Source organism: Vipera ursinii (genome assembly GCF_947247035.1).
Source record: "Vipera ursinii genome assembly, chromosome: 1".
NCBI classification, from domain to species: domain Eukaryota; kingdom Metazoa; phylum Chordata; class Lepidosauria; order Squamata; family Viperidae; genus Vipera; species Vipera ursinii.
In genome coordinates this window covers 164,057,995-164,071,322 of record NC_139512.1, presented here as the reverse complement: position 1 = coordinate 164,071,322, position 13,328 = coordinate 164,057,995, and the positions used below count along the sequence as shown (strand labels likewise).

Genomic DNA, 13,328 nt, shown 5'->3' with positions numbered 1-13,328 from the left:
ACAGGACTTGGATCTCTCCCTCATACAATTTAACGTTTGTATGATGCCACTGATGAAGTCAGCAGCCAGTCTGGGATGAAGGATGCTGTACACTGCTAGTCCAGGCTGTATGAGGATACTTGTCCAATGTCTTGAAGCTGTGTAGTCAGCTGTGACCTGGTATGGTCAAAGTAAGTTCAGATTAAATCCTTGCAAGATGGAGTCATGATCAAGCTGGCTCCATCTTAACTTCAGTGTTCACTGTAGACAGAGGAACAAGTCTCCTAAAGGAGTGCATAGGAGTGCTTTGTTGTTTAGGACTCTTCCTGGAGTTGTCTGCTAGAGAAGCTAGTGGAGAATTAGTGTTGGGAGACTTTGCCCAACTTCAGTTGGTGCATTAATTGAACGACCAGGCCTTTCAGCCTTTCTGATCAGGAAGTTTTGACAACTGTGACTCATTGGTTTGTGCTTAAATTGTAAGCCGCCCTGAGTCTTCGGAGAAGGGCGGGATATAAATGGGATTAAAATAAAAATTAAAAAAATTCCCTTAGCATCCCAAACTTAAAGACTGCAATGCACTCTACATGGGACTGCCTTTAAAGATAATCTGGAAAAACTATTAATTACTCTTCTAAAATGTGGTGGCCTGACTACTAGACTACTAATTTGCTTCCGATTCCAATTCAAAGTACTGGTTATAAACTAAAAGGTCTTATGTGGCTTATCTCCTAGGTTCCTTAAGAATTATCTCACCCAGAACTTCTGGGGAACAAATGGTGAACTAGAGACTACCCCACTAAAAGGGGAGTTGACAATCGCAGTTGAACAATTAATTGGCAAATAGACCAGCTCACTCCAGACAAGGCGAGAACTTGAGATCGCCCATGAGTGTTCCAGACATCTGCTCCTTACAATAACAAGTCAGTGATCTCTGGTGAGTTTAGAGCTTAGGGAGACAAGGAAGTCATCATCTTTGCTCTAAATCATGGTTAGTGTCTTTTCAAAGGACACAGAATTTGCATACTTAATTATAAGTGTCCTTCCCATAAGAAATTGCTGTTATTATGAATTCTTAAAACAATAGGATGGAACTTTCAAAGGCTAGACTTTAGAGCAGACATGTCAAACTCGCGACATCACGTGATGTCGCACAACGTATCGGGACAGTTTTGCCATTGCCGGCAATGGGGTGGGCATGGCTTCCACATGAGTTTGACATCCCTGCTTTAGAGGAACCAGAAGAAACTAAAGACTACAATGAAAGTAGCATAATACTTAAATTTGATTTACTAATACAGGATGGAGCAAAATATTAATGTTACATGCAGATATATTGCACTTACATTTGTAAGTGTTTTGATCTTACCCCACTACTAATAATTTCTAATAAAATTACATGTCTGGTTCTGTTTTTCCATTTTCTTTTCTCTAAGTTGTCAAATTCCAGTACATTAGTCTGAAAAAAAATTAGCATAGCAATGCTTCAATTTTAAAGCACTGGAAAAGTTTGTTTAATTCAATAAGACTCAATGCCAAACAGATGCCTTTGGGACCATGTGCTTGTTACAACATGTGTGTTCCATTGTATTTTATTATTTGGTTCATAATGATTTTGATTTATTCTTTTAGGTTTATGTCCCCGACAGGTGGGCAAGAAATTAAAAAAAACAACATTGCCCAAGTGATTTAAAGCAAACTAAAGTTAACTCACCTGAATACCCATTGCTGTCTACATCAATTTTCCCAGATATGGATTGACCAAACATGCGTAAACTGTTGCTGATTTGATGTCCTTGAATTCTCTAAAAATTATTATTAAAACAGAAATGTTTGGGGACAAGGATTTTTTAAAAAATAAAAAAGCAGAGTAAATGCCGTAGAGAAATAACAGAAAATAAAATCATCCTTCCTTCAACGTGGAAGGTTTGTAATCTGCGCTAAGTATAAATGATGTTTTTTTTCCAATATCCCAAATACCTTTTACGATTAGGTAAGCACTAAGTTGCTCTGAGAGCATCCTCAGATCTTGTATTAGGTCAAGACAAAATGGGCCAAATTCTTAAAAGTAATGGGTGGGACACAGAAAAAAAATTGCATTGGATTTCCTTCCATCTACATTTAAAGGAATGCATTTATGATATAATTACTTAAAACTACATTAATTACAGGTGACATCAATTACTTTGTCTTTTTTCTGTCACATTAAAAATTACAATTTGGTAACAACTTTGGACAGGGATGGCTTATGCAAAACATTTTCAGCATCTACAGGTGGCCTTGGAACCTAGCATATGCTTCTGTTAACATATTGTTAACATACCGGTAAGCAACTTGTATCTACAATTAGCTGGACCATTTGTGAACCGTTAAGTCTGATATTATGACTCACTTAGATTTGCAACTTAATGCTAATAGAAAAGGGTTGATACATAGTGGTCTTTTTCCCATTAATGACTGATAAGAGGAAAGGGCTGTTAAGCAAATGGCAAAATACAGTTAGCATGCATAAGAGCCTTGGTGGAGCAGTGGGCTAATGCCTCCTTAAGTAACACCAGCTGCCTGCAATTAGTGCAGGTTCGCATCCCACCAGGCTCAAGGTTGACTCAGCCTTCCATCCTTCCGAGGTAGGTAAAATGAGGACCCAGATTGTTGGGGGCAATAAGCTGACTTTGTAATAATGCCGCTTGGGGGGGGCGAAAGCCCTAATAAGAAGGCATATACATAGAATGAAGGCTATTGCTAAGCACATTGATTTGTGCTTAGAGTGAAAGCCGCCCTGAGTCTTCGGAGAAGAGCGGGATATAAATGGAATTAAAATAAAAATTAAAAATTAAAAATAAATAAGGGTTTCGACTAAGAGTCAACACTGACACTTGCAAATACTGTAAATGGGTCAATTTTGATCTTTGTTAGGTATTCCAGCCTTCCTCTTCTCCTGCCCCAACCTACTCCATATATGCATCTGTAACACAGTATTTGTTAAAGGGGAACAATTGTGTCAATGCTTTCCTACGCTGCATGCTTTCCACTTCTATGTTCTACTTAATATAAAAATGTGAATATAAGAAACTGATTTCTACTAGCATATCTAGTCCAGATTGGCAATTGTCTTCCAGGACTCCATGCTGGAGATTTTCCAAACCTATCTGGAAATATTGGAGAACTGAACTGGGGTCCTTGACAATTGAGCCTGCTTAAACCAACACACACAAAAAAGCTAAGCTAGGTTCTCTATTACAGCTAGATATTAAAAATAGTAGTCACGAGGACAATATAAAGAGACCTACTTGTGAAAATGTTGGTGATATTCCATCTTCTCTGCCATTGTATATGTAAACTGAGCCTTCTAAATCATTTTCTTGCGGGGCCCCAATGGCTACATCTGTCAAAAAGCAAAGGAAAATGAAATTAACCATGTATTAATTGCATTGTACAATTCTTTTTTAAAATAAAAAATAATTATCACTAGTATAGGTCCCTCCAATTTATTTTTTATAGAAGTATCACAAGATACATGAGGAACTATCTTGATTGAGTAGAAGAAGAGAAAGGCAGATGGGTATTAGGGGATAAAACCTCAGAGCTATGGAGGGATATTCCAATAAGCTAGATCTATTTATCTTGCAATTAATTATGAGAGAACTTAAAAGATATAGGAGAAACTTACCATTTGCTCTATCTCTATATATAGAAATTAAACTGCTCTCATAGATCTGTATAATACTCTATAATATAGGGAAGCAGTAAAGCAGAGAAACTTCAACTGCTGTACATTCTTACATAATTTGTTTCAGCTTATCCCAAATTATACCAGGCAAAGCAGGTGACATCCAATTCCTTCGGCAAAATAGACTTCCATTTCCTGAATAGGTCCCACGCTTCCTGAATATTCTCTAAAAGTATTCAAGTTCTACCACAATGGATTTAGGGGACATAAATGGATGAAGGGGGAAAGGAAGTTGAATGGAAACCCTAACCCAGGCCCTTCTGACAACATTATTTTTTTTAATCAGAATTCATCATCCTGAAAGTTACATAGAAAATGACCTTAAGAATTTGGAACATCTTTTTCTTGAGAAAAAAAAGCTACTGCCAATTAAAGGAGGTGCTAGATGAGAACTCATCAGTTTTGATTTAGTTCCTACACATAAATGTGGAATCAAAATTCTGCACTGTTAAAATAATTACATATCCCTCTAGGCATGGTTCAGAACAGCTGCATTTACAGGCAATACTGAGCAATGTGTCCTACCCTTCCCTTTACACTACTACACCTTTTGAAAGAAACTTAATAATACCTTCAAAGCCATCATTATCAATGTCTCCTAAACTGGCAATGGAATCGCCAAACCTTGCGGCATACAAATCGCTTCCAGCTAGTGCCGTCTGCAGCTCCATCATCTTTGCTCCCTATAAAGGTAAGTTTGATTAACCCTGAGTTTCCAGGTATTACCGTATTTTCTGGCGTATAAGACGACCCCCTACTTTTCGTGTTAAATTATAGGGTTTGGCTAATAACTCAATATTTCACTTCCTGGCACACAATCTGCATATTAACAACTCGTTTAGCGTTAGTACCCTTTTTTTATAAGTGCCACGATGTTGCTAAAATAAAAGAGGTAAACTTCGTGACCCTCCCAGCCCGTGCATAAAACAGAAATGAAAAAGCTTAAGCCTTTCCGTTCCCAAATACCAAGGTTTCCCCCGAGTTTTGTGCGGTTAAACAAACGGCATTTGCGTATTAATGTTTCTCCACGGAGCACAAAATTCGCCTGAATTAAGGAAAGTGGGGAGCTAAAGAATCTGGGGCTACAGGGAATACCTCTGGCACGACAGGCAACCCTGGGAAACACGAGGACTGTAGCGGCACGCTCAGTTTGCACAATCCGATCCAGAAAGCGCACAGAGGCTCCTTCATTACTTCTAACTGCAGAACGTCTCCACGTCCCGCCCGCCTTGCCTTTTAAACCCCGCCCCCTTTTCCCCTGTAATGTTTCTCTGCTCCGCCTGCTCTGTGATTTGCCCAGCTTTGCTCCTTCCCTGCCAAATGGGCGCCTCGCCTTCTTTTCTCTGAGCTCTCTCGCCTGGTGCGCTGCTGCTCTCAGTTCCGCACTCCGTGACCGGGCAAGCAATTCTTCTGGTCGGCGCGAGTCAGGCGGTGCCTCGGCGGGAGCAAAGGTGCTCCCTTCCTACGGTCGAGTGGGGCGCCTCTGGGGCTGCCTACCCCTCCTCTCATCGGGGAGCTGACAGCCAGCATTGGAGGCGCTAGCATGGCCAGTCCTAGAGAGAGCAATGGCGGCAGCTGCAGTAGCCGCCCCAGAAGCTGACGAGAGTTTGCCCTCCATCACCCGTTCGCCGTTCGCCATCAGCCGCTTTACCACCGGTCGCCATGCCTATCTCCATTCACCCAGCGATCCCGCCGCCCAGCAGAAAAGAGAAAAGATCCGAGAGGTATTTTTCCAGCGTATAAGACGACTCGGCATATAAGACGACCCCCCAACTTTTGAGGTGATTTTCATGGGTTAAAAAGTCGTCTTATACGCCGGAAAATACGGTATATTATAATCACGATGAGCTCTGTTTTACTTTTAGGTGTATAATCTGTATCCTGCAAACCGCACGCACCTCCCACAAACCTTTAGGAATGTTACCAAATTAAATTGTTCTATATATTGGAGTCATTCAGTCACACTTTCTATATGGCAAATTACTAAGGCTGAAAATGGATTAAGGAAGTCATGCCTCACCCCACCCCAAATAATCACACAAGTAAACTGACTAAACAAAGGAGAAACCTAAATTAGAGACATTTAGTCCCTGTTAAGTGACTTGACTTCTAGATGAAGGGGTACTTTAGTAAATTACAAGTATAAGATGAAAAGGCCTTTTCATTGAAAGTGTATTATGTTTATATAATTTTGAGAAATCAAAATCCATACCCAGAAATTAAAAAGTACAGTTCCTGCCAATCAATTTCAAAGTGGGACTATGCAAATGCTCAAACAACATTTGGAGGAAAAGAAGCCATCCATTGTAGCTAACCATTTTCATTAAAAACTTACATGCCCAGGCAGTTTCACTTCCATGAATATTCTTTCAACAGCATTATAAAAACATAAAGAAGTAGGTGTACTTCCTAGATTTTTGATACTATCCTCCATTTTGGGGGGGGGAAGAAGGGGGGGGACCTCCAGGAAATATTTTGCATCACTCGAAGGTGACCAGATAGAAATTAGTCAGACAAAGCTTAGATGTAAGGGATTCTTCTAACACTACCAGTCAGAACATAACTTTTCTTTATAGATGTATGGTAAAAAGAAAAACATAGTGTGGAAGAAGAGCTGAAATATTTGGACCATTGTAAAATTTCATTACCGTATTCTGACAGTTTCACAATAGATGCTTTATCTAGAAATTTACTGAATTTCCATGTTAAAACATATTAATCATTTCTATTTCCAAAGGAAGCTATCATCATCATCATCATCATCATCATCATCATCATGAAAAAGCTGTTACTAAGACTGGATCATTATCCATTTGAATAAACACAACACTCTTCAACAAGAATGAATACTTACAGAAGCTGAGTTGAGGTAAACATAAACCCTTCCTTCTTCTCTGACTTTACTTTCCATGGGTGCTCCAACTAGTAAATCAGAAAGGCCATCCCCATTAAGATCCGCCGCACAAACAGTAGCTCCGAAGTAAGAACCAAACTACCCACAAAAAAGAGACAATGGTTAACCATGAAATCAACCAAGGTGTATGAGTGTATTGTGACAGTTAGCAAACTTTATAAATGTAGAAGTATTGTTACCTTTTTACCCCTAAATTCGCTTAAAATTGACAGTTGTTTGGGTTCAATTTTAAAAATGTAAACCTGAAATAAACAAGAGGTCAGCTGCATCAGAAGCCCTAAGCACACAAACAAATAGAAAACCAGAAGTTTCTTTACCAATAGAAGAAGCTAACAATGTATAGTGTTTCTGCAAGGTGAAAAATGAGAAATGGCCTGAATGGGGCAAATGCTGAGGCAATGGGGTTTGCAACAAGCCGTTCCTCTGTCAAGCCATTTGGCCTAACCTTGCTTGCTGTCTTAGCTGAAATAGAGGAAGTTACTCCATCAGTTATAATGTAGGGTTCAACCACTGATCCAGCCAGCTTCTGCACACAGATCAGTAGTTGGGAAATCATCCCTTCTTTGCTTCAAGCAGCAAAATGTCTTGGGTCACTCAAGTGCAACACTGATCAACTTGGTAACCTCTCTTGGCAATGACCTGAATTAGACATTTCACTGTCTGACGTCCTCTAGCAATGAAAATGCATTGCTTCATGAACCTTCTATTAATACTTGGGGGATGAAAGTCTGGGGACCATTGGCCATCTCTTGCACAAATACATATTGCCAGTTGCATCCACAGAAACAAGCAGCATATGTATGCGTGAAAAAAAATGTTCTGGGAAAACATTTGTGGGGGAAAAAATAGCCTCAGGTTAATTAGTTATCACCAAAAGTATCTCTGGCGGATAGTTCTTCTGTGTCACGGCAAGCTATGAATTTCTTTCTACCCAGAAATATATTTTTATAATCCATCACATTAAAGAAAAACCTCTTACTTTACCAGTCTGGTCCTGCTGAGGCGCACCTCCAATTACTTCTGAGCTACTTGCAGAAAGGAAGTGACCTGCTCCAACAGAATAACCTATTCATACAAGAACAGGGAATGGAAGCAGTGAGTTTTCCGCTGCAGCACTCTGTCTCACTGCAAATAATCTGAAAGTTTAGCATTAAATGAATTCTTTATTTGAGCACTGACTTCCATAATTGGGAATGAGTACGCTTGCAAATGAATAAGCAGATTAATTCGGTATCTGTGCTCATATGCCCAAAAGTTGGATATCCAATCCCTATTGGTACTACTATTAGTATACTTCCACAGAATGCAGACATATGCTTCTATAGAGCAATCCTCATTTACACCACCCTGAGTGCAATCAAGTGATTCTGTTGCTTATCTCACAATGTGGGTGGGAATACATGCCACCATATGCTGAACTGGCACATTCAACATACTCTGCTGAGCAGAACTACTCCGAAGAAGGAAAAAAAATGCTGAAGTGTTTGTGTACACCAAAGTTAAAACTGGTAAGTTTGTCTATAAAACCAACTTCCTGTGTGTGTGTGTGTGTGTGTGTGTGTGTATACACACACACACACACACACACAATGCAATCACTGAAAACTGCTTTGCATATGTTCTGTTGAAAATCTAAAAGGCGGATGATTTTCTAAAGAAAATGAAACCAACCATGCTTTTAGTCAGAATCAGTGCTCTCTAGACAGATAGATTTTCTACATAAAGAGTGCAATAAACTAATGTACAGTACACATTCTTGGGACAAAAGAAGGAACTTTGGTATTAATATGTTGCGGTGGAATCTGATTTGCAACCCTCGTTACATAAATGAAAAAGACAGCACAAGAAATGTCTCAAACTCAAAATATTTTGCATAACCCCACAAAATCCCATACACAGGGAAGCCAACAAAATCCCTTAACATTTTCCTTTCTCAGAATACCAATGAAATCCATGTAGGGCTCAAAGGTAATGCTGATCATGCTCGAGGCTTCTGCTTAGCTCCATAGCTTGCTATCATTTCTCACTCACTTTGTATATTGAATTTTAAAATTAAACCAGGCAGGGCAAAATATTTAGCCAGCACTAAGGAACTCAGGGCAGGAAGCACGCTGCTGCCTTCAGCATCACCACCTTCATGCCATTTTCTGTCTGGGAAGCATATTGTCAGGAGGTACGTTAAGCTGAAGGTTTATACGCAAATATTAATTTTTTTTTTACCTAAATAACTTCCATACTTTATTTGATGATTCACATCCAGATACGAAATAAATATGTTTGCTGTTTTATTGTATACAAAGATGGAACCGGCCCAATAATCTGATCCTGGGGCTCCCATGATAATTAAATCCTAGAAGAAAGCAAAAAGTTTAAGTCTTACTTAAAACATGGTTTGGAAGGTACAGTAGCTATTCCACTGCTAAATACATCCAAGCAGGCCAAATGAAAGAAAGGCATTTTGTCAGCAATACACTACACAATGTATCTTTCTCACCTATTTTCTCAACCTGAGAGAGAACGTGGTGAGTTTTATCATTGCTTTGCATGAATAATCCCAGATCACACTATAATTTATGTTCTGTTAATTTCAAAATAGGAATGTTAGGCCATATACAGGGCATTATATTTATTAAAAACCTTGTGACAGTCTTGCTATCTTTGCAACAGCCGTCCAAGGTCACCGACTGGTTTTGATTGAAAACCCAACAACAATATTCCATCTTTGCTTGGAATTACAAGGTGTCACTGTGGCAGCATCTGCCTCTCAGGAAGAAGAGGCAACAAGTTGTCTAGTAAGGACAACCGGAAACAACGTCTTTTCAATAGCTCACTTCACTCACCCCTTGCCAAGGAAAGAGGTGATGTTTGGGGGGAAAAAGAGAGAAAGAGAAAGGTCAGTCTTGAAGAGCATCAAGGAGAAGCTCCAGTCTGCAGGTGGGTGAAGGAGTAGCTTCCCAGGTCGTTTCAGCCCTTTAAGTTAGCATGCGCTAACTGCAAGTTTACCGATACAGGTAGTCTTCAACTTATGATCACAATTGAGCCCAAAATTGATGTTGCTAAGTGAGAAATTTGTTCAGGGAGTTTTGCCTCATGTGACAACTTGTTAAGGGAGTTGTTAAGGGAATCACTGCAGTTCTTCAATTAGTAACATGGTGGTTAACAAAAATCTGGTTTCCCCACTGATTTTGCTTATCAGAAGGTCGCTAAAGAGGATCACATGACTCTGGGACACTGAAAACGTCATAAATTTGAGTCAGTTGTTAAGCATCCAAATGTAAATCATGTGGTCATGGGGATGCTACAATGGTCGTAAGTGTGAAAAATAGTCATAAGTTACTTTTTTCAATGCTGTTGTAACTTTGAACAGTCATTAAATGAACTGTTGTAAGTCGAGGACTACCTGTATATTGCCAAATTAAACATATTTTATTTTACGAGTAAAATAAATAGCTTCAACAGTGAAGTAATAATCTTAACTTACACACCTCAGTGTAAAATGTTGATATCCCAGCTTGACAAGACCCATATTTGTCTCCATATTTTCTCCAAAAATCTGGGTATTCACCATGTGATTCAGAAAAAGTACATATTAAGACTGATGAACTAAAAGAAACAATTCTTCACAAATATTACATGTTTTCTACAGTTGTTTTGACAAGCAAATTGGAATTAGCTAAACCACTGCTACCTGACAGCAAGATAATATTGTGCTTACTAATGCCAAAAGAATAAAGGTTTTTGAAAAGCAAATTTTTCAAAAGCAGCCATCACTATCCAATCTCATTTCCAGAACTCCAGTTTAAATAATTTAAATAATGAAGAGACACATTATGGAAAATATTTTCCTAATATACAGTGTTTCCCTGAAAATAAGACCCAACCAGAAAACCTAGCATCATTTTTCAGGACGCTCGTAATATAAGACCCACCCCCAAAATAAGCCCCAGTTAAGATTGTCGGCCAGACGGATGCATTTAGTACCGTATTTCTCTGAAAATAAGACCTAACCAGAAAATAAGACCTAATGCATCTTTTGGAGCAAAAATTAATATAAGACCTGGTCTTATTTTCGGGAAAACACGGTATATGGACTGTATGCTATATGGGTTTTTATTTCTTTATTTTCCATTTTAGGCTTTACTGACAAGAATTGTTTGAATTGTTGTTTTCTTCCCCTCCCTTTACAATTTTGGACACAATCTAGTGGAAAGAATATTAGAATGTTCCAGGTAGGTGAAGTTTAAAAAAAAAACCTGATCAAGATGTAAAATCTGGCTCTGTTCAAGTGGATTTTTCTCTCTCCAAAACTCTATTTTTCCAGGCCTTGACTCTGCCTCAAAGACAAGCTTGCCTTGGTCCAACTAACTTCCATTTTTAGTCTAAATCAGGATTGGGAAGCTTGTCACATAATCTAGCCAAGAGGAAACCAAAATAATTTTTTAAGTATATAATAGTCAATATCTTGAGGAATCCTGGAAAAATTAAGAGACCTGATGACATTTTATTATTATTATTTTTAAATGGGCTTTTGTTCATGGATGGAAACCAGCTGTATTGGGATGATACTCTAAGGCTGAGTCCAGTCTAAGTTCAAGGAACACTAAGACCTTTTTTGCTTCATTCCTATTCATGTCTTCCTATGGATACACCAGGCAAGAAACATTGGGAAAGACACCAATCATGCTAACTGTCTTTCAAACAAGAGTCTAATATTTCCTTTTATATAAATAATTTTAATGCACATTTGCAGTCATAGAGAGAGATATACTATAAAATGCCTTTGTAGGATTTCCAAACCATTTTGTTATAAGCATACATTGCCTTCAAAGCGGCCTCAAAATATATGAGGCTGAACACGAAGCCTTCCCGATTGGCTCTCCTCCAAAATGTTTACAATTCTATTTTCTATTATTCATTAGCAAGACTTTTTATTTACCCTTATAGCAAGGACATATTCTTTGACTTAACAATGTTCGAAAATTGGGAGGTATCTCGTAACAAATGCCATGTGGAAGTTTGTGCTCTGACATATAATATATATTTTTCCATCTGTGTCCACAGACCTAGATAAAAATGAGACAGGAACAAGTGTGATGATTTAAAAAATAGCTTGACAAAATATAAAACTACTTTCAGAGCCACAAAGTCAGGCCAATAACCCATCAATCAAATCCTACTAGGGGGAGGGGGTTCTCTGTGGGCACCTGTGGAACCGCTTACCGGTTGAGCTCCGGATGGCCCCCGACCTTCGCTCCTTCCGACGTGATCTAAAAACTTATTTATGTGAACAAGCCGGCCTGGTCTGATGGGTTTGGGGTTTTAACATGGATTTTAACTAATGTATTATATCGGGCATAATTATTTAATGTTTAACTTTTGTATTTCGTATTTTGATATTTATTGCCCTGTACACCGCCCTGAGTCCTTCGGGAGAAGGGCGGTATAAAAATTTAATAAATATAAATATAAATATATAATACTTACAACAACAGATCCATTTTCTCCTGGCTGCCTTGCTAGGCTCACCCCCAACCACTGATTGTCTCTTTCTTCAGCACAGGTTTTTCCACACCGTTCCCCTTTTGGATCACCTTTAACGAAAATAAAAGTGAAATTAAGGTTTGTATAGGAACCTTTGAAAGTACTCAAAGCACAGTATCACTGCAGAGCTATCCTTAACTTGCAGCTAGTCCTTGAAGTGTGGTTCTAATTGGGTTTGGAATTTCCAAGTAAAGCAGTTGTTAAGGGAAATATGTGAACGCAGCCATCCACGTTGTAATCAGGGCTTCTCCTCCCCTGCGTGAACTGTCTCCATTTCAATTCTTCCTACACTGTATTCCGCCACTGCCTTCCCACTGTTCTCCACGGCCCCAACCACCTCACCTCCATTGGGCTGGCTGTTACCAGCTTGCCTCAACCCCCAGTGTGTGGGGCCTCTGGGCACTGGGCTTGCCTCCACCACTGCCCCCCCCCCCGGGCTACTGCAAGGAGGGTATGGTGGCGGAACACAGGGACCTCTTCATTTTGGCCATGCAGTGCAGAGCAGCCAAAAAGGCAGAGAGAGTGAGGAGTCAGCTGAGGAGAGGGAGTTGAAGCAGGATGCAGCAACGGTTATAAATGCTAGCTGGTTGCTTAGAGCCCAAATGTAGATCGTGTGACCGTGGGGATGCTGCAGTGCTAGGTTTTAAGCCCATTTTTTCAGTGCTGTCATAACTTTGAACAGTCACTGAACAAACCACCTCTACATTGTGTATGTGAAAATAAAGTTATAACTAAATCTGTTAAGTTTCCATAACTCAACATTACACCATAATGGAGATGCCATAAAAGAAAATGACACTGCATTAGTGCAGGGGATCTAAACGTTTTGCCATCCTATGTCCTTGCAATCTTAGTTAATCTTACTCCTAAATATAATCTTTATGTACAAATCTCTCCTGAAAATCCAAACAGCAAAATGAACAATTGAACGATGAACAATGAAAACAATACAATGAAACTTTGGAAAATATGAATTTGTTGTAACAATGCAATTATAAGGTTCTTTACATTTCCCTAGACTATCTGCATCTTATGAATTAACATGTGCATTAGTATTATGCATTAGTAAAAGTCTGAGTCAGAAAGCACAATTTACCCACTAAAGTAGTCAATAGCTATATAACTAGAATAGAATAGAATAGAGCGGGAAGGGACTTTGGAGGTCTT

The 13,328-nt window shown here is 39.1% G+C and overlaps 1 protein-coding gene across 2 annotated transcripts in view; it reads right to left on the bottom strand.

Moving 5' to 3' along the window:
• Positions 1–13,328, bottom strand: part of ITGA4 (integrin subunit alpha 4) — a 49,247-nt gene that overhangs the window by 26,257 nt on the left and 9,662 nt on the right. For both annotated transcript variants that reach the window (XM_083368654.1, XM_083368655.1), the window contains 10 exons: positions 12,105–12,211; positions 11,557–11,683; positions 10,106–10,173; positions 8,841–8,970; positions 7,600–7,685; positions 6,800–6,862; positions 6,561–6,698; positions 4,278–4,389; positions 3,267–3,361; positions 1,691–1,781 (listed from right to left, as the gene is read on the bottom strand). In XM_083368654.1, the coding sequence (XP_083224780.1) occupies positions 1,691–1,781; positions 3,267–3,361; positions 4,278–4,389; positions 6,561–6,698; positions 6,800–6,862; positions 7,600–7,685; positions 8,841–8,970; positions 10,106–10,173; positions 11,557–11,683; positions 12,105–12,211 (1,017 nt within the window). The remainder of the gene's footprint in view (positions 1–1,690; positions 1,782–3,266; positions 3,362–4,277; positions 4,390–6,560; positions 6,699–6,799; positions 6,863–7,599; positions 7,686–8,840; positions 8,971–10,105; positions 10,174–11,556; positions 11,684–12,104; positions 12,212–13,328) is intronic.